The following is a 20,926-nucleotide window of genomic DNA, read 5'->3' on the forward strand; positions in this document are numbered from 1 at the left end:
TACTGCGACGGGCAAGCGTACGTTCGTGAATAGGCGTATCTCGCTGATTTACGCATTCTAGGCGTAAATCAGCGTACACGCCCCTAGCGGCCGGCCTAAATAGACAGCTAAGATACGACGGCGCCGGCGGTCGTATCTTAGCTAGATTTAAGTCTATCTCAATTTGAGAATACACTTAAATTTAGGACGGCGCAGATGCAGAGTTACGACGGCGTATCTACTGTTACGACGTGAATCTGGCTATTGGTCTTCTCCAACTAAAGGGCAAGGGGAGTGAAAGACAATTTGAAGGAGAAAATTTCTAGCAAAAAATAAAAAATGAAAGACAAACACAATCAATAAGAGAATTTGTTTTATTTATTGTTTGTTCATTTGGTACAGCTACCAATCAAAAGGCAACTTTCGTTGTATTCTACATAGAAACGTTACATCACAGTTACTGGCGAAGCGATCCGAAGCGGCCCATTTCCAGGAATCCGGCTGGGGGAATTAGTTGTAGAACCTGAGTTGTAGAGTGACAAGGAATGCACAACTTTATGTGGCAGTTATATTCCATTTCTTCAGATAGGAAGCGAGCGCAATACAGTCCATAGAAAAATAGAGTGGCTCCTTCTATACGTAGTGCGACCATTGCGTTCTCTCATAGAAATGTACCGGGACTCTTTTTTTTTCTCTTTTTTTTTTTTACAACTCTTCCTTTTAATGGCAAACGGAAAAATGAATGCTGACGTTGACAGCGCCGTCAGTAATACCACGTTTTAAATACAAAAACGGTAATGCATATAAGAGGCCGTTTAACTTAATTTATTTAAAAAAAAAAAAGATAATTGTTTTTTGTAAAACATCACATAGAAAGGCGTTAGCATTGAGTGGTGAGGATCAGTGCAGTGTGTAAATATATCATTGCCCAGCCCCCATTCATGATTTATATCATTTTCCTTCCCGGTATGTACAGTGTTTGCCAAGTTTCTATTTTTTGTTAAAATTAAAGGATAATGCCTCGTACACACGATCGGAATTTGCGAGGGAAAAAGTCTGAAGGGTTTTTTCCATCGGAAATTCCAACCGTGCGTATGCCCCATCGAAGATTTTCCATTGGATATTCTGAGGAATTCCGTCGGAGTTTACATAGAGCAGGGCTCGACAAAATCCGGGCGCGCAATTGCGACAAGAAATTGTGACCTGGCGCCTGGGGAAACTTAGTCCTGCAGAAGGCCGCAGCCTCAATTACCGGCCGACGCGGGCCGGCCGGTAGTTGAAGCCGTGGCTTTCTGCAGGCCTAAGCTTCCTTCTGTGATCTTGCACCATCTTGTGGTGGCAGTTGGCATTACAAGTAGTGACATTACTAGTAGCAAAACAGCAATTCTAATGTGTTTTTCAGTTTTCACTGCCATCTCCTTCCCTCTAATTAGAACCCCCAAACATTATATATATATATATTTTATTCTAACACCCTAGAGAATAAAATTGTGGTTGTTGCAATACTTTGTCACACCGTATTTGCGCAGCGGTCTTACAAGCGAACTTTTTTGGGGAAAAATAAATAAAACGTTGTTTAATTAAAAAATAAGACAACAGTAAAGTTAGCCCAATTTTTTTTTTATATTGTAAAAGATAATGTTACGCCGAGTAAATGGATACCCATCATGTCACGCTTCAAAATTGCGTCCGCTTGTGGAATAGCGACAAACTTTTACCCTTTAAAATCTCCATAGGCGACGTTTAAAAAAATTCTACAGGTTGCATGTTTTGAGTTACAGAGGAGGTCTAGGGCTAGAATTATTGCTCTCGCTCTACCAATCGTGGCGATACCTCACATGTGTGGTTTGAATACCGTTTACATACGCGGGCGCTACTCACGTATGTGTTCACTTCTGCGCGCAAGCTCGACGGGGCGCGTTTTTTGGCTCCTAACTTTTTTAGCTGGCTCCTAGATTCCAAGCAAATTTGTCAAACCCTGGGTTAGGTGCCATACCTAAAAAGAGGAGCTTTAGTCAGTTCGTAAAAAATAAATAAACGTCAGCAGCTACAAATACTGGAGCTGCTGACTTCATAAAAACGCACAGCCACCTGATCCAGCGCTGTGCTCACCCGGGCCGGTTCTTCAATGGGCTTCTGGTCCCAGCACCGGCACGTTTACTGTGGGAAGCTGGTTGCGACTCCCTGCAGCTTCACAGCCAGAAAGTCGTGCCATCTGAATGGTCCCGCAGTCTCTTGGAAACTAGATGTGTCCCAGGAGGCTGCGGCAGCGAGCCAAACTTCTGCTCTGATTGCTTAGGCAGATGTAACCCTCCCGTGTATATATATATATTTAAAAAAAAAAAAAAAACAATCCAAATATGATAGAAGAGTGGGAAGTTCCATTTTTTTGAGTGAAGTTCTGCTTTAACCACTTAAGACCCGGACCTTTAGGCAGCTAAAGGACCTGGCCAGTTTTTGCGATTCGGCACTGCGTCGCTTTAACTGAAAATTGCGCGGTTGTGCGACATGGCTCCCAAACAAAATTGGCGTCCTTTTCCCCACAAATAGAGCTTTCTTTTGGTGGTATTTTTATTTTATGCGCTATAAACAAAAATAGAGCGACAATTTTGAAAAAAAAAACAAACAATATTTTTTACTTTTTTTTTTGCTAATAAATATCCCCCAAAAATATATAAAAAAAAAATCATAAAATTCATATCTATATATTAATGCTAGCAGCATAAGGATTCAAAATACGGTAGTTAAAGCTGAGCTTCACCCATTTTTTTTATCTTTCTCTAAGTCTCCATTCACACCTCAGCGTAGGTGATCTGCCGTGTATTGCGGCGACATCAAATAGGCGTTTTGTCCAGCGATTTGCGGCGACAAAACGTGACGTTTTTTTTGCTGGAGGGGTGATTTTTTACATGATCGGCTATGCCCGAACACCGAAGCCGCCCGAAAAAAAGGGTCCGGGACTTCTTTTGAGCTTCAGGCGTCTCGGCGTGGAGATGTGAACCATCTCCATAGCCGACCATGTAAAATCACCCCTCCAGCGTATTAGGGGTGGCTGCGGCGTCGGCGTATATACGCCTAGGTGTGAATGCAGGCTTATAATGGCCATCAGCAGTGCAAAATGGATATTGTACATTTTTTTTTATCATTTATAAAATATCTTTTTTAAAATCAGTTCGCTGTCACTTTCTGTCCCGGCTGCCTAGGAAATGATATCATCAGGCGATTCCCTAGGACTCCTGGGATATCGGCGTCACCTCTCCTAGGAGTCTAGTGTAATCTCATGGTACTGATGCTCATGCTCGAGATTGAGAGGTGCATGCTGGGTAAATCAGCTGCACTGAATCCTGTAACTCACTGACACCAACTTCAGATGCCCTTACCTAAGATGGCCGCCGCCAGCATTTCATCAGGGGCAAGCAAACACTTAATTTTATATATTAGCAGTATTCAAATGTTAAAAGCATTATTGTAAGGAGTATGGGGGATGTTTTTATTGCATTTTTCATTAGGAGACTGCAGCTCCTCTTTAACATTGATTAAGAGTTAGTTTCCTTAAACCCCTTCCTACCAGCTCTATGCAAATATATGTGGCAGCATAGTGGTGGGCTTTAACCCTTAGCTGTCATATACAGATGGTGTCACTGCGCTCACTCAGCTTCCACCGAGTTGTGACTGCGCTGTCACTGACCGCTCCTGGTCACCATTTACATTTAGGGGCCAGTGGGGTGGACTGCAGATCATGTGATCACTGTGACAGCCAATCACAGTGATCACGTGAAGGGGAAGCCCATGCGATGCCTCCAGCGCTTTTAAAGAATTGTCTGGAAAGGGTTAAACATGCATGTGAATTCTGAGATTCACAAGTAATATATGAGGAGCAAAACCTAAAGAAAGACTCAAATGTAATAATTGTGGGATTTTGAACCAATCGGGGCAGAGAGATGTTTACACACTGCACTTCGATCACTCTAGAAATGTACGCTTAGCAGTGATGCCCTTCTATACAAAATACCCTCCAATTCAACACTTTCTCCGTATGCACAAAACCGTCTTCAATCCTCACTGCTGTGATCCGAACTTCAGGACGCTTTCCACCAAGTGGTAGCTCTGCAGAGTTCTCACGGTGTCCTCATACACTGTATTCACATTGGAGCACACACTCTGAGTCCGCAGATCAGTGTACCGACATACCGCAACACCGGCCACAGTCACCATAAGCAAGAACACCACCATCTGCAGGATCAGCCTTTTCCATGATCTCCTCTGCGGCTGCTTCTTCTGAGAGGCCCCCGCCGAGGTTTCTGCAAAGGAGGCACATGGAAGTTTAAGGATATTCACTTAAAAATGTTTTTGTGTGTCTGTGCGTTTGTGTGTGTGTGAGAGTGTGTTTCTGTGTGTGTGTGTGTGTGAGAGTGTGTGTGTGTGTGAGAGTGTGTGTGAGAGTGTGTTTCTGTGTGTGAGTGTGTTTCTGTGCGAGTTTCAGTGTGTGAGTTTCAGTGTGTGTGTTTCTGTGTGTGTGTGTGTGAGAGTGTGTTTGTGTGAGAGTGTGTGTGTGTGAGAGTGTGTGTGTGAGTGTGTGTGAGAGTGCGTTTCTGTGTGTGTGTGTGTGAGAGTGTGTTTGTGTGTGTGTGTGTGAGAGTGTGTTTCTGTGTGTGTGCGAGAGTGTGTTTCTGTGTGTGTGTGTGTGTGAGTGTGTTTCTGTGTGTGTGTGTGAGAGTGTGTTTCTGTGTGTGAGAGTGTGTTTCTGTGTGTGTGTGTGTGAGAGTGTGTTTCTATGTGTGTGTGAGAGTGTGTTTCTGTGTGTGTGTGTGTGAGAGTGTGTTTCTATGTGTGTGTGAGAGTGTGTTTCTGTGTATGTGTGTGAGTGTGTGTTTCTGTGTGTGTGCGTGCGAGTTTGTGTGTGTGTGTGCGAGTTTGTGTGTGTGTGCGCGAGTTTGTGTGTGTGTGCGCGCGAGTGTGTTTCTGTGTGTGTGAGTGGGTGTGTGAGTGTGAGTTTCTGTGTGAGAGTTTCTGTGTGTGCGAGTGTGTTTGTGTGAGTGTGAGTTTCTGTGTGTGTGAGAGTTTCTGTGTGTGTGAGTGTGTTTGTGTGAGTGTGTGTGTTTATTTTTTGCTGCATGACTGGTCACACACACACACACATATAATATATATATATGGAAAAATAAAAAAGTGCAGACATTTTAAAGGCTTTTTATCAATCAGCACTTTGACCTGAAAATCAAAAAGCATAATTTAACCACTTGCCTACTGGGCACATTTACCACCTTCCTGCCCAGGCCAATTTTCAGCGCTCTCATACATACTTCACTGCCCGGTCATGCAACACTTTTTTTCACACAAGTAGAGCTTTGTTTTGGTTGTATTCAATTTCTAGGAACATGGCGGGAGGGGAGGAGCTCTGCATGTCACTTTTAGCAAATAATCTTTTAACTGCTAACAATCTTTTAAAGTGGGATTTCGCGCATTTGTTGGCCTTCCAAATGGGCATCAGCAATAGAGGACTGATGGCTAAGGACTGGTAAAGGTGCCGCTTGGACCTTTTAATTCATATGTGCAGCAGCTTCACTCTCTCTTTCCCTCCAAGATGTACACATTATCAAATCTTGGCTGCAATGTTTATGTTAGATACTATTGGATGTACTGATGGTATCACCGTTTAAAGTTTGCATTGTTTAGGATAATGTGATCACGCTCTTCTCTGACTTGGTGTGGTAAAAATTGTGTGCGAGTTTTCAATAAAGAGTTTCAGTTTGCACCTAAAAAATAAAATCAGGACACTCACTGTGGTTCTCTGTGCCCTTTTTCTCTGTTTCCTTTTTCACGTCTTGCTGAGCAGCTTGAAGGGCGTTGTAGTCCCTCCTCTTACGCGCTTTCTGCTTCGCTTTCTGCTTGCGCTTCTGTTCTCTCTCCCTCTCCTCTCTCTGTCTCTGCTCAGCCTCACGTTTCTTCTTCAGAACTGTAGGACCGATAATAATGATTAATGCCGGTTACGTTTGCCTAGTCCAAATCATGCAGCCATAATATAAAAAAAACACAAACCTTGCTCTTCCAAAAACTTGCGTTGCAAATCTCGCTCTTGTTCTTCCTGGATAACTTTCATATGTTGAAGAACCTACAAAAATGACAGAAATGATCGGTGTGTTCAATAATATATAGCTCACTGACCCCCCCCCCCGTTGCTCCATTTCCTCTATTTCTCTTTTATCATTACCTTTCTTAATAGAGCTACTTTCTTCATATATTACTGAAAATGCTAGCAACTAATAAGTTAACCAACATTACCATTGTACAGGCCTCTGCACCGGACTACGTATATACACACACACACGCGTGAACCGACTCCTCCCGGTAGCGGGCAAATGTATAATCACAGCGGGAGCCGATTGGCAGATACCATGGACTCGATGTCCGCCGGCACCCGCCGATTGTTCTGTAAAGAGACGGAACGGCAATCTGCCTATGTAAACAAGGCAGATCGCCATTCTGTCAGGAGAGAAGGCATGGATCCATGCTTTCCCCTGTTAAAAGCACCTCCCCCACAGTACACAGAAACACTGGCTAGGCACACAGTTCCCCCTTTGATCGCCCCGGATGATAACACCTTCCCAGCCAGTGTCCTTGGTACATATTTTTTTAGCACCGATCCCAAAAAAGTGTCCGTTTCAGAATGTCTGCCGTAATATCGCAGTCCCGCTATAAGTCGCTGATCACCGCCATTACTAGTTAAAAAAAAAAACAAATAAAATAAAAACATCCCATAGGTTTGTAGGTGCGATACCTTTTGTGCAAACCAATCAATATACGCCTATTGGAATTTTTTACCAGAAATATGTAGCAGAATATATATTGGCCTAAATAGATGAAGAAAATCGATTTTTTTATTGGATATGTTTTAGCAGAAAGTAAACTTAATTTTTTTAAAAATTTCAATGAATGCCTGTGTAAGTGGCATCAAAATCGGACCAAAGTAGTGCAAGGACTACTTAAAGTCGTGCCAGTATGAATGGTAGTCATTGAAAATAATGGAGAATGACTTGTCATACGATTTTGCAGTCCAAAATCGTGAGACAAGTCGTATAAGTGTGGAAATAAGGACATACATTTTAATTTGGTACAGCTTCGCATGACCGTACATTTGTCAGTTAAAGTAATGCAGTGCCGTATCGCAAAAAACGGCCTGGTCATGAAGGGGGGGGGGGTAAATCTTCCAGAGGTCAAGTGGTTAAAGACCATCTTCAGCTTCCCCCCCTTTTGTTTTTGTACCCCTGCTTAATTTGTGGCAGTTTGGATACTCACCCACTCAGCGGCGTCCTGGCAAGATCCTTTTCCCAGCAGCCGCCGCTCAGTTCCCCGCGCCGCCATGTTTGTGTCTGACGTCACCTGGAATCCTGCCGGCTCTTCTGGGTTCAACCAATCATGCCCCGCCTCTGTAAATTAAACACTATGACCCCCCCCTGGGATATTGGGCGAACATATCCCAGGAGGCAAAGCGTGGCCTCAGCGAATGGCGAATGGTGTGTATTGGAGTAAATATATATTCCCAATTAAGGGATGGGGCGTGGGACTAGATTTAAACACCTGCCTAAAAACCACTATATATTTCTCCATTTTCTAGGTGTGTATTGGAGGCGGGACCAAACATTAAAAAAAAAAAAAAAAAGGGGGGGGCAAAGAAGAAGAAGAAAAAAAAAAAAAAGCCGCTATACAGGTAGCAGAGGAGGGGTGGACAGGAGGGACTTTCAATTTATGGGTGAAGATTTGCTTTAACAGCCACTGAATAAAACAATATAGATTATATCCTTCAAAGAAACTTGCAGTCCGTTTTCTATTAGAACTTTTGTCCTCCAGTGCTATGCGATACAAAGCATCCGGATCATTGCAGCAATGGACACTCCTCCATAGGATACTCACACTCAGGGCACAGTCCTTGCACTGCTTCTCATCCAGGCAGTCTCCGGCCACCTTGGCCAGGGCAGGGTTCAGCGGGTTGTCTTTCAGGTCCAACCACTTCAGGCTCTGTAAAAATCAAACAAAAGTTCACTTCTCATATTTACAACAGTCTGTGCCTAATCAAATTCAGCTAGTCTTTATCTTTGTTAACCTTTTTTTTCCTTTTTTATAGTTTGGTAAATTATGTAAGAGTTGAAGCAAACTTGATTGTAAACCTTCACCTTGTAAAACAACCCATTCAATTTAAAACACAGAAAAGGCAAAATATTTGTGTATCGATTATAACTATCCTTTATCGCATTCTTTCTGTTCTCAGCTGCATAGAGAGCTGGGGGGGGGGGGGGGGGGAGGAGAAACAGCAGCACACTGATCTTCTCAGTGAAAGGCGGTGCAGAGGTGCGTCATGTCAGGACAAGTATGATCATCGGAGGAGAGCAGGCTGAGTTCCCAGTATAGCTAGAGAACTGACCACAACTAGCTTTTGCCATAACAACGGTGTTTAACATCAAAATCATGACGAAACACTCCCAGTTACTTAAAGTGGATGTAAACCCCCAAAAAAAATTTTTGTTGATGTCACAATGTAAAGTATAAGATTTCCTATCATCTGTGCCCAGTCTTGCCACAAAGAGTTAATCCAGCGCTGAGCAATCCTCTTTTATTGTTCAGTGAAACAAAACAGACTTCCAGATAAAGACCAAAGTCCTTGCTTGAATGACAGGTAATTTACATATCTCGTGCACTAGCTTGCAGACATGCACAGCTTCTATAAAGTGCACAATTCACATCCCCCTCCCCTCTACTAGTCTCCTCTCCCGTCCAGCTCTCCCAGGATTTGGTGTCTTTCCTGTGTTTTGATTAAATGTTTTCAAAATATGGGGATGTGTCTCCTCCTCTGTCCTGCAGCAGTTGCGTTTATTTATGCTACCCTCGCTAGAACATCCGGGCAATCTGTCATATAGCGCTTTGGCACCACTGACTGGTGGTTTATGTGCGCTTCACAAACAAATAGTAATAAATAAAAATAAATAAGTTCAGTGCTGAAAACTGAAAATTGGCCTGGGCAGGAAGAGGGTGAAAAGGCCCGGTATTGAAGTGGTTAAAACATATGAAGCTGACATGACCAAGAACGAATATATATATATATATATATATATATATATATATATATATATATATATATATATATATATATATATATATATATATATTTTTTTTTTTAACAAAACTGGAATTTCACTATACACCCTGAACTTTTTTTGAAGAGAACCCAATAATAGTAAAGAATTATCACCAGGACAAGAGAGGATAAGCTTTTAATGGAGACTTCTCTTCTTGTGACGACGGCCTAAGGTACCCCCCCCCCCCTCCCTTTTAATTTTGCAGAGATTTCCAGCATGTACTTCCTGTTGCTTCTCCAGGCAGGGCCGATCCTAGGGTCACATGCGCCTGGGTGCAGAAATATTTCTGGTGCCCCACATGGGTGTGGTCATTTTACTAACTTCTCCCCATTTACCGCCAGCACCCCAGCACTGTCAGTGTAAAAGGGCTCTTGGTACATCTCATTTGTAGGATGGACTACTGAGGCTCAGGAATGGGCAGGGGCTGTGTATCCTATGCAATCTACCATGCCATAAAACATCTAGAGCAGGGGCAACCAAGAGCACATGTAAAGAGATGCTATCCTCCAGCACACAGAACACTGTGACTCACCTTGGTTCTCTGTGCAGCCCGAGATAGAGATGGGAGGGGGAGGCATTCCAACTGGAGTTGGTGGAGACAGTGCGGGATCCAAGACTCCCAGTTTGAGGAATTCATTCCTGCACATCAGCACTCAGCAGCCACTGAAAACTAGAACCCTCTGGAAGGTCAGGAAGAGGAGCGGCCCCTCCCTCGAGCACTGCCAGGCTGGACAGGCTGCCCTATGCTCAGTTCTGGACGGACACAAACAAGGAGAGAAGGAGGGAGGGGAGAACTCTGGCACTTCGGTGCCCCCACCTCTGCAGGCGCCTGGATGCAACGCGCCCTGTGCACCCTACCTAGGATCGGCCCTGTCTCCAGGACAGCAAGTGAAGGGAAATCTCCCATACAGGACAGGACCGTCTTTGGGACATCAGTCGAGAGCAGACTTCAGCCTGCTGAAAACGGGTCACAGGTTTGCAGAACAAACTGCACTCCTGTGATACACAGGAGAAGTACAACCAAACGAGCTTTGGCTGTACTTCTTCTTTAATGAGTAATGTAAAAGATTGATATTGGGTACTTACACTGCTTGTATTTTTAATACGCAATAAATACTGCATTAATGATCACAAGGCTGCATTAATTTGTGTCCTTTATATTGACACACTAACATTTTTAGGTTTTCTTCCCGAGTACAATATTAGGTCCTTACCTTGAGTTGAGCAAAGGTCACAGGCAGCATAGTCAAACTGTTTTGTAGAAGATCGAGGTACTGCAGATTTATCAACCTCCCAAATTCAGATGGGAGCTGCAGAAGCTGATTTTTGCTGAGATCCAGTCGTACAATGTGAGTGAGAGAGCAAAAGTCACCCTGCAGAGACAGAAGAGATTTAAAAGGATAATAAAGAAAATGAGACAATAAAATCCTAAAATACACAGTTAAAGCAAAACTTCCATGGCAAGCGAGAGGTCTGCTTTTTTTTGCCAGTCCCCCTGCTGATACCTGCTGTGATTGTACACAACAGGAACCTGTCAAGAGGTCCCAGACACTGATTCACACCTGGGACCTGCTGATCGTCTGTGTCCAATCACAGCCCAGAGCTCTGTGTTGACATTCAAGACAGGACGGTGTACAGAGGGAGCCATCTCTGTTTCTTATCCCTGCAAAACAGAGATAAGAAACAAAGGGATCTATAGCAAAAAGCAGATAACAGCAGCACATAATACACACATTACACATTTTTTAGGCACACATTTAACCCCTTGATTACCCTTAGATGTTAACCCCTTGCCAGTCAGTGTCATCAGTACACTGACAGTGTATAGTATCACTGTATTAGTGTTAATGGTGACATCAGTGGCAGTTAGTTCGTTTTAGGCCTGGTTCACACCTATGCAGGTTGCAGTTTGCATATTCCAGGTGCATTTTGTGTTTTTCAATACATATATCTTTTCTCCATTGAAGTCTATGGACTCAAAAAACAGAAAAAAAAGTTCCTGGCCCTTTCCATAAAATGCACAGATGTGAACTACATCCATAGGAAACCATGTTAAATGGACTGTAGTGTGTTTATTGAAAACAAAAAATGCATTGATTTTTTAAATCAAAACACATGTAGCACAATACATTTGAAGCCAAAATTTAAGAAGACAATTTTTATTTAATTTTTTGTAGTTTCTTTTCAAATTTTTTTTTCTTTTTTCATTTACATCACAGAAAATTCAAATACCACCAAAAGAAAGCTCCATTTGTGTGGGAAAAAAAAAAGAATTTAAAATGATGTTCGGGTACAGCGTTGCATGACCGAGCAGTTGCCAGTTAAAGCGGGGGTTCACCCAAAAATGTTTTAACATTACATTCAGCCGAGTTGTGAGAATGACATTAGGCTGTTTTTTTTTTTTTTAAATCCTTGCCGTACATACTGTATTATCTATATTTTCACCGCGGCTTCCGGGTATGTAATCTGCGGGACTGGGCGTTCCTAACTGATTGACATGCTTCCGACCGGCGCATACAGCGCGTCACAAGTTGCCGAAAGAAGCCGGACTGCGAGTCGGCTCTATACGGCGCCTGCGCACCGACGCTCGGCTCCTTTCTACAACTATTGACGCGCTGTATGCGCCGGTCGGAAGCATGTCAATCAATTTGGAACGCCCAGTCCCGCAGATTACATACCCGGAAGCCGCGGTGAAAATATAGATAATACGGTATGTACGGCAAAGATTTAATAAAAAAAAAAAAAAAAAAAAAAAACAGCCTAATGTCATTCTCACAACTCGGCTGAATGTAATGTTAAAAATTTTTTTGGGGGTGAACCCCCGCTTTAAAGTAACTCAGTGCTAATTAGGAAAAAAATGGCCTGGTCATGAAGGGATTGAACTCTTCCGGGGGTTAAGAATGGTAGCTAATCAAGTGTCCTGCATAAGTCAGGATGCCCCAACTATTAGCACAGCCCTGAAGATCTTTGATCCTGTGTGCAATGATATCAGTAGCAAGTCTGCCCACCTCTCTGCCAATATGGATTAATGGGAACTGTAGTACTCTTCAAGCTCATTGCGGTCATGTGAACGGGTTACAGGATACAGAAATGACAGAGTAAGAATATGTTGGGCAAAGTATCATTAGCAAAAGGCTTAATTGCATACTGAAAACTAATATTCTTATATAAAGAGGCAATCAAAGCCTTTAAAATGTCTTTATTTTGTCCATTAAGCTGTTAATTTCAAGTCTCAATGGAGCTTTGTGAATTGAGGATACATTCTCATTCAAAAAGAACTTCACACACATCCAACAAGTAAAGATCAATCAAACAAATGTGACTTCAGGGTCCCATGACTGCTATAATAGATTACATAGTTACATAGTTAGTCAGGTTGAAAAAAGACACAAGTCCATCCAGTTCAACCTCAAAAAAATAAACAAACAAAATAAAAAACACAGTACAATCCCATACACCCAACTCCATACCCACAGTTGATCCAGAGGAAGGCAAAAAACCCCAGCAGAGCATGATCCAATTTGCTACAGCAGGGGAAAAAATTCCTTCCTGATCCCCCGAGAGGCAATCGGATTTACTCTGGATCAACTTTACCTACAAATCTTAGTACTCAGTTATTTTATGTACATTTAGGAAAGAATCCAGGCCTTTCTTAAAGCAATCTACCGATCTGGCCAGAACCACCTCTGGAGGGAGTCTGTTCCACATTTTCACAGCTCTTACTGTGAAAAAACCTTTCCGTATTTGGAGGTGAAATCTCTTTTCCTCTAGACGTAAAGAGTGCCCCCTTGTCCTCAGTGTTGACTGTAAAGTGAATAACTCAACACCAAGTACACTGTATGGACCTCTTATATATTTGTACATGTTGATCATATCCCCCCTAATTCTCCTCTTCTCAAGAGTGAATAGATTTAGTTCTTCTAATCTTTCCTCATAGCGGAGCTCCTCCATGCCTCTTATCAGTTTGGTTGCTCTTCTCTGCACTTTCTCCAGTTCTCCGATATCCTTTTTGAGAGCTGAGGCCCAAAACTGAACTGCATATTCCAGATGAGGTCTTACTAATGATTTGTACAGGGGCAAAATTATATCTCTGTCTCTGGAGTCCATACCTCTCTTATACAAGAAAGGACTTTGCTCGCTTTGGAAACCGCAGCTTGGCATTGCATGCCATTATTGAGCTTATGATCAACTAAAACCCCCAGATCCTTCTCCACTACGGATCCCCCCAGTTGTACTCCCCCTAGTATGTATGATGCATGCATATTCTTAGCCCCCAAGTGCATAACTTTACATTTATCAACATTAAACCTGATCTGCCACTCAGTCGCCCAATTAGACAGAGCATTGAGGTCAGCTTGTATGATTGGAACTTTCTCTTTTAGAACACCTTACCGGTAATGTTGCAAGCTTGTTACAAGAAAGGTCCAACACCGTGGCCTTGGGGAGGGCAGCCTGAATGTAAAGATAAATAGAAACAGAACAAATTATTCTCAGAGAAGACCAAGGAAAGACTACACAGCACCAGACCAGAAATCATTTGACTTTGGTTAGTCAATAGTGACGATAACAATGGCCAAAAGGCAAGAGAGCAACAAACTTGCCTCCTTCCATCCACAGCAGCGAATACTAACCTGTCCTGCACCCACCGGGAGGGAAGAAAACACCTGGTGCTTCCTGACATTGGCTCAGCACTGTCACATGGGTGTAGTACAGTTGGGGAGGGGGCCATTGAATGGAACCTTTTACTTAGCACTGCATATCGGTCTAGAACAGTGATGGCAAACAATGGCACCCCAGATGTTTTGGAACTACATTTCCCATGATGCTCACGCACTCTGCAGTGTAGTTGAGCATCATGGGAAACATAGTTCCAAAAAATCTGAAGTGCTAAGGTTCACCATCGCTGGTCTAGAAGATGGGAAAAGCAGTTTTACTTACCTGATCCACCGCTTCATTATGCTCCAGCAGTTGGCTGTGACCAATGAGGGATATGTCGCCCCCCCCCCCCCATACTTACTTGAGCCCCATCTCGATCCAGCGATGTACACAACGACAGCAGCTCCCCCACGTCTCGTTTACCTCATTGGTTGAATGTGAAAGCTTTGTGTTTGGGAAATACACCCATTTGCGAGTACAGCCACTCACTTGATTAGCAGACTGTATGCAATACCTGCGGCACCCCGAGCACGGGTATTCACCCAGAATCTTACAACCAGCATATTTTTAGCCTCACTGTACTTGTTCATGAGGCCATAAAGTGTTACTAAACCCACAAGAGTAAAAACAGTCTGTATATGCAGTAGAGCTGCGCAATTAATCGTTAAAAAAAAAAAAACACAAACTCGATAAAAGCCCCCTTATTTTCTGCGATTCTATGTAAACAGTGCAGAGCCGATCTGTCCAAAAAAAAAAGCAGATTTTCCACAGTGCTGAGAGACAGAGAAGAGAAGACATACAATGTATTTTTTAGCATAGAACCTAGAGAATAAAATAGCGGATGTTGAATTTTTATGTCACACTGTTTTTGTGCAGCGGTCTTTCAAACGCAATTTTTTGGGGAAAAATACACTTCAATGAATTACAGACTGCTATATACAACTTATGAGAAAATGTATTTAGCAGTTTATATTTACTAAAATAACTGCATTTCCATGTTCAGTGTACTGTGGGAGACCAGATATAGGGAATGCAGTGCCTGGGGTTTAATAACACTTTAAAGAACAATTCCAACCTACTTAGGATTCAAAGGACACATCTTTCTAAACAGCAATCCTCAGTAAATTATTTTACCTTATACAGCAGGGATTTGCAATTAGCGGACCTCCAGCTGTTGCAGAACTACAAGTCCCATGAGGCATAGCAAGACTCTGAGAGCCACAAGCAGGACACTCAGAGGCAGATTCATGATGGGACTTGTAGTTTGGCAACAGCTGGAGGTCCACTAATTGCATATCCCTGTTATACAGATTCCATCAATTGATTTTTAAACAAATACGTCAAGATAGAAGAAGACTTCAAGATGTTACTGACCAGTTCCCGCACTGGGACTTCACTCAGGTCGCTCAGACTCAGGTCCAGTTCATTTCCATCCAACTTATCTCTCAGGTTCCCGACTTTTGCAGCTGACCGCGACATGTTCCTGCAACAGCAAAATTATAACAGAATTAGAGAAGTTCTATCTTCATCTCTCATATACGCATACAAATTTTGTATTCAGACTTTCAAATTTTCTGCATTCCATATTCAACCACTTGCCACCCTCTCACAGTAATTGTACTACGAGTAAACAGCTGATGCCGGCTCATCAATGTAAATGTGCGTTGCTGGCCTGCTTCTGAGTTTGGGGTAGTGCTGCACCGAAATGGAAATTCCGGACCGAAACCGATAACTCGGGATGCACTTACGCGAAAACCAATATGGACCGTTTAAAAAAATATATATATTAAAATAAATCTCTCTCTCTATATATATATATAAAAATGTATTATATTCAATATTTTAATTAGTATGAATTTAAATTAATCTGAATCTATTTCCGCCCATCGTCAGTACCTTTACAGACGATAAATTGCTTTCACTCTGAGCAGTTTTTAAAATGCTTTTGCAAAAGAAAAATGCTTCCCTATCAAAGTCTTCCGTCTCTTGACTTTACCCTGCCCGGCGACCCAGAATCTACCGCAGTCAGGCAGTGTTCACGCTGTTGTGGCCGCGGGTCACAGCAGGGGGTCTGGTGCATCCCTGTACACCCATTTAGGCGTGAATCAGGTCCAAATTTTTTCCTGAATTTGCTCCTGAAATGGACCCCTTTCCAATACGGGCCGAGGCCGCCCCAGAGCTGGCCCCATTGAGAGCCGGTTACACTCTCCTGTCATGCGAATTGGATGTGGAGGAAACCCTCACGCGTCAGTGAAAACCCAGCCTCAGCCACTCCAAATCTACCGCCGCCGGGGGCCAGCGATTTCAAATCTACCGCCGCCGGGGGCCAGCGATTCCAAATCTACCGCCGCCGGGGGCCAGCGATTCCAAATCTACCGCCGCCGGGGGCCAGCGATTCCAAATCTACCGCCGCCGGGGGCCAGCGATTCCAAATCTACCGCCGCCGGGGGCCAGCGATTCCAAATCTACCGCCGCCGGGGGCCAGTGACTACAAATTTACCGCTGCCGGGGGCCAGCGATTCCAAATCTACAGCCGCCGGGGGCCAGCGACTCAGCCTAACAGCCATGTAGCCGGCATTAGAGCTCATATCCTGGATTTCTCCTAGGAAAGACTGGCTGCATGTGCCCCCCCCCAGAGACACGTTGGGTACTGCAAGTGGAACTTAGGTGGGCACAGACCGTAGGATCTGGGACAAAATATTATCTTCCTGCAAGGGTAACTCCACTTTCATGGGAAAAAATAGCAGCTGTAGTTTTCTGCAAAATGCAATACGGTAACCTGAGGGAGTAAGATGTGGTGCGGATCACCCCGCCAGAAATTTAATTTCCTGCTTGTGTGATTGGCTGCCCGATTTTCCCAGAAGTCTGCACTAAAGCCTCGTACACACGATCGGATTATCCGACGGGAATTGCGTGATGACAGGCGGCCGCGTCACTGGACAGTGGAGCAGGTCAGTGTCTGTTTATTAAAAATCAGCAGCTACACTTTTTATAGGCGCTGACTTTTAATGAACACCAAAAGTCCGGAACTCCCCTTTAAGATACAAGTCAGATTTCAGGCATCTCCTGCAATACAAATGTCATTTTTTGGTGAGATACTCCCAAAAGGGAACTCCGCCCCCCACAGCTGAACTCCTGTAGTTTGCTTCGCCTCATCTTGTCACAAGGAAGCTCCAGCGGCTGGAGGCTCACCATTGGGCGAATGAGCGTCCGCGTCCAAATCCCCGCACCTGCGCAGCGCGATCCCTCTGGCTCATCGTGGTGCGATGGGAGAGGGTGCATTGCACGTGTGCGGGTCATTGAATGAAAAAAAGGGCACGCATGCACGCTACCGTGTTGCCGGGGGCAACAGTATAACGCCTGGAGTATCCTAGCAACAGGGCACAGCTGGCACATGGGCCCCAGATATTGGATTTATATTACTGAACATTTGTAGAGCGATGACTCCCATTCTCCAGGCCTTGTCTGAGAGTCTCTTCACCCCCCCAGTGCCACCTCATCACCTCCCCTCCATACTTCTGTCATTACCCCTCACACCTCCCCCCACTCAGCCCAGCGTATGCTCCCTCAGCACCGTACACACAACACTCACACTGATAGACCAGCACCGGTACTCTCCCAGGACTCTCACACACTTCCTGATCCACGTCACACCTCCCCAATCCAGGAGCAGCGAGATGCCCGCCGGACAGAAGGGACAGCAGTGACGCTGAGCGGCGCACGCCGCCACCACCACCGCCCTCTGCCGGTCGGAAGAGGTATCGCCGGCCGAGAGATGCGTTCTGTGCTGTACCAAAGTGGGGACTGAGCTGTGCCCGCTTCAATGCGCGCCCCCGCACGGAACCTTTCTCGTAGCAATTGATAAAAAAAAAAAAATGAACATTCTTTAGCAAGGCACACACATTCCACATTAATAATAAGGTTACCAACATGAGTGTGCGGTGTAAATTGCCTCCAGCTTTGCTCCTGTGTCTGCTTGTAGGAGGCCGCCATTTTGTTGAAGCCCAAAGCAAAAGTTAACCCCCTTCAATACCGGGCACTTTCACCCGATTCCTGCCCAGGCCAATTTTCAGCGCTCTTGCACTTTGAATGACAATTGCGCAGTCAAGCAACACTGTACACATATGATATTTCTATTATTTTTTTTTTAAACAATTAAGGCTTTCTTTTAGTGGTATTAAATCACCACTGGGTTTTTTATTTTTTACTAAACAAACAAAAAAAGACTGGGCACTGATAGGCGGCACTGATGAGGCAACACAGGTGGGCACTGATGAGGCAACACAGGTGGGCAGAACTGATATGATAGGCAGCACTGATGATGCAACACAGGTGGGCACTGATATGTAGCACTTATAGGTGGCTCTGATGAGGCAACACAGGTGGTCATTGATATGCAGCACTTATAAGTGGCTCTGATGAGGCGGCACTGATAGGCGGCACTGATGAGGCAACACAGGTGGTCACTGATATGCAGCACTTATAGGTGGCACTGATAGGCGGCACTGATGATGCAACACAGGTGGGCACTGATATGTAGCACTTATAGGTGGCTCTGATGAGGCGGCACTCATAGGTGACACTGATAGGCAGCACTGATGAGGCAACACAGGTGGGCACTGATATGCAGTACTTATAGGTGGCTCTGATAGATGGCACTGATAGGCAGCACTGATGAGGCAACACAGGTGGGCACTGATAGGCAGCACTTATAGGTGGCACTGATGGGCGGCACTGATGAGGCGACACAGGTGGGCACTGATGAGGCGGCACTTAAAGTAGACACTGATAGGTGGCAGTGATAGGCACTGATGAGGCAACACAGGTGGGCACTGGTGAGGCAGCACTGATGGGCACTGATAGGCAGCACTTATAGGTGACACTGATGAGGGGGCACTAATTGGCAGCACTGGTGGGCACTGTTTGGACTGCACTGAAATCAGTACCAATGTCCCTTTAACACAAGCCAGTTATTAGCTCTCTTCTTCTCACCTCATGCTGTCAGCATGAGGGAAGGAATGCCTATAACCGGCTTCTGTTTACATCCGTGATCAGCTGTCATTGGACACAGCTGATCACGTGGTAAAGGGCCGCTGTAATTGCCGTTTTACTCCGATCTGTGACCAGCTGTGTCCGAGAGACTGGGCTATATTTTGGGCAGGGATCTGAACCCTCCTATCCCTTTCAGCCAAGGAAGTTTCCATCTGTATGATCTGCAAACTGCCATGATGCTGCACATGTGATCAGTTATGACTCCAGCCATTGGATGGTTTGACAGTTTGGTTGAGGACACGAACAAATGTGACAGCATTCCTGGCATGCTGGAAATGTAACTTTTTTGAAACCGTTAAATCGCTGGTTTTAGTTCTGCTTTAATCTTTAGGCTGTCAACCTCTACAAGTTTGGCGCAGTGCTGAAAAAGAGAGAGAAACTGAGCATGAGCAGGGTGAGGCAGTGTATTACTGGATGTTTCACAGTATAAACTTATTTGTAGTGTTTTACATAATTATACCTGCAAAGGAGGCCCGCCTGAAGTGGCATAGGAGTAATTTTCTGACTTAAAGTTCCACTTTAAATAGGTTAGTAGGAGGAACTCATTCTCCTCCTGACAGAGCCCCCCCCGATGAGTATGGGGTACATTGTACTCATTCATCTAAAAAAAAAAAAGTTTAAAAAAATAAACAGTACTCAGGTTTTTAAAAGGGCAATTTATTAAATAAGCTCCAGGGTCTTTTGCGATTTCTTCTCCCCCTTCTGCCAGGTCTCCTCTCTCTGCTGATGTCTTCTCCCTCTGTTCTTCTCCTGGCGATCTCTCCCGCTCCAATGATAGTTCCACGGTGTGCCATTACTTATATAGGCATGGGGTGACATTAACCAGAGGCCCCGCCTCTTGTGACGTCACCGCCCAGGGCATGAGGGGGTAGAGGAATAATCTCTAATACTTCCTTTGATCCTCACTCCGGCGCTCTCCACTTCTCTGTGACACTCCTGGTTGAGGGTGGAAGTCAGTTACCACATGTACAGTGCAGGGCTATTGGCCTTGTTGCTAGGACCTTGCCAAGAGACTCCTAGCTCTTACTGTACTGCTCTCTCTCCTCTGATGCAGTAGCTCAGTGTTTGTGAGCCCCTTCCTGTGATGGTGGAGGAAAACTATAAGAGCTGGGCGTGTCTTATCAATATTCTAGCAACAAGGCAGGACGGGATGATGGGATCTTTGGAAGTTTTTCAGTCAGGCTTCAGGAGGTATGTAAATGTCCTTCACCTATACCAAAGCTGCACTGTTTGTTCTGCATTGGCAGATTTTTGATAACGGTGAATTAATCCTTTAAAGGGGTTGTAAAGATAAACGTTTTTTCACCTTAATGCAGAGTTTCTCAACTCCAGTCCTCAAGGTGCCCCCAACAGGTCATGTTTTCAGGCTTTCCATTATTTTGCACAGGTGATTTGATCAGTTTCACTGCCTTAGTAACTACAACAGCCATTTCATGAGGGAAATCCTGAAAACATGACCTGTCGGGGCGCCTTGAGGACTGGAGTTGAGAAACACTGCCTTAATGCATTCTATGCATTAAGGTGAAAAAACATCCGACAATATCGGCCCCCCAGCCCCCCTGTTTTACTTACCTGACCCCCTCGAAAGTCCCGCGCTCACCCCCGATATCCTCTTTGCTGCTCAGCCTGGCCGTTGATTGGTTACAGTGGATGTATTGAAAGCAGCGCAGCCATTGGCTCGCACTGCTGTCAATCACATCCAATGACATGGGTCGCCAGGGGGCGGAGCTGAGTGATATAGTGAGTGGCTATGGCCGTCGGCTGTATCACGGGAGCGCGCCAGCAAGAACTCAAAACGATGCAAGCTCGCATGAAGGTGTTGAGTCCTTGCGCGGGGGAGCCGAGTCAGCCAGCCGAGGGACCCCAGGAGACCAGGTTCGGGGCCACTCTGTGCAAAACGAGCTGCACAGTGGAGGTAAGTATAAGTTTTTTTTTTTTTTTTTTTTTTAAATATGTTATCTTTAGTGATCCTTTAAGAATGGGACAAATGGTAACACTGATATGAAAAAAGATCAAGACCAGAGTACACGACCCACTATAATGAAGAAGATATAAGGGGATTCCAAAGAACAAATGAGTGAAAGTGTAATACAAAGAGAAGAGAGAAC

At 44.5% G+C, this 20,926-nt stretch overlaps 1 protein-coding gene across 1 annotated transcript; it reads right to left on the reverse strand.

Moving 5' to 3' along the window:
- Window positions 1-3,071: 3,071 nt before the first annotated feature.
- On the reverse strand, window positions 3,072-17,465 carry LRRC59 (leucine rich repeat containing 59). Its single transcript, XM_040330736.1, has 8 exons — window positions 17,359-17,465; window positions 15,141-15,249; window positions 13,503-13,562; window positions 10,325-10,483; window positions 7,891-7,995; window positions 6,019-6,091; window positions 5,762-5,935; window positions 3,072-4,280 (listed from the first exon to the last, which is right to left on the reverse strand). Exons 2-8 carry the CDS (start codon window positions 15,243-15,245, stop codon window positions 4,039-4,041), a joined length of 918 nt encoding a protein of 305 aa, XP_040186670.1. The 5' UTR covers window positions 15,246-15,249; window positions 17,359-17,465; the 3' UTR covers window positions 3,072-4,038.
- Between the last annotated feature and the right edge of the window lie 3,461 nt (window positions 17,466-20,926).

Source organism: Rana temporaria, chromosome 12, assembly GCF_905171775.1.
Source record: "Rana temporaria chromosome 12, aRanTem1.1, whole genome shotgun sequence".
Taxonomy (NCBI): Eukaryota; Metazoa; Chordata; class Amphibia; order Anura; family Ranidae; genus Rana; species Rana temporaria.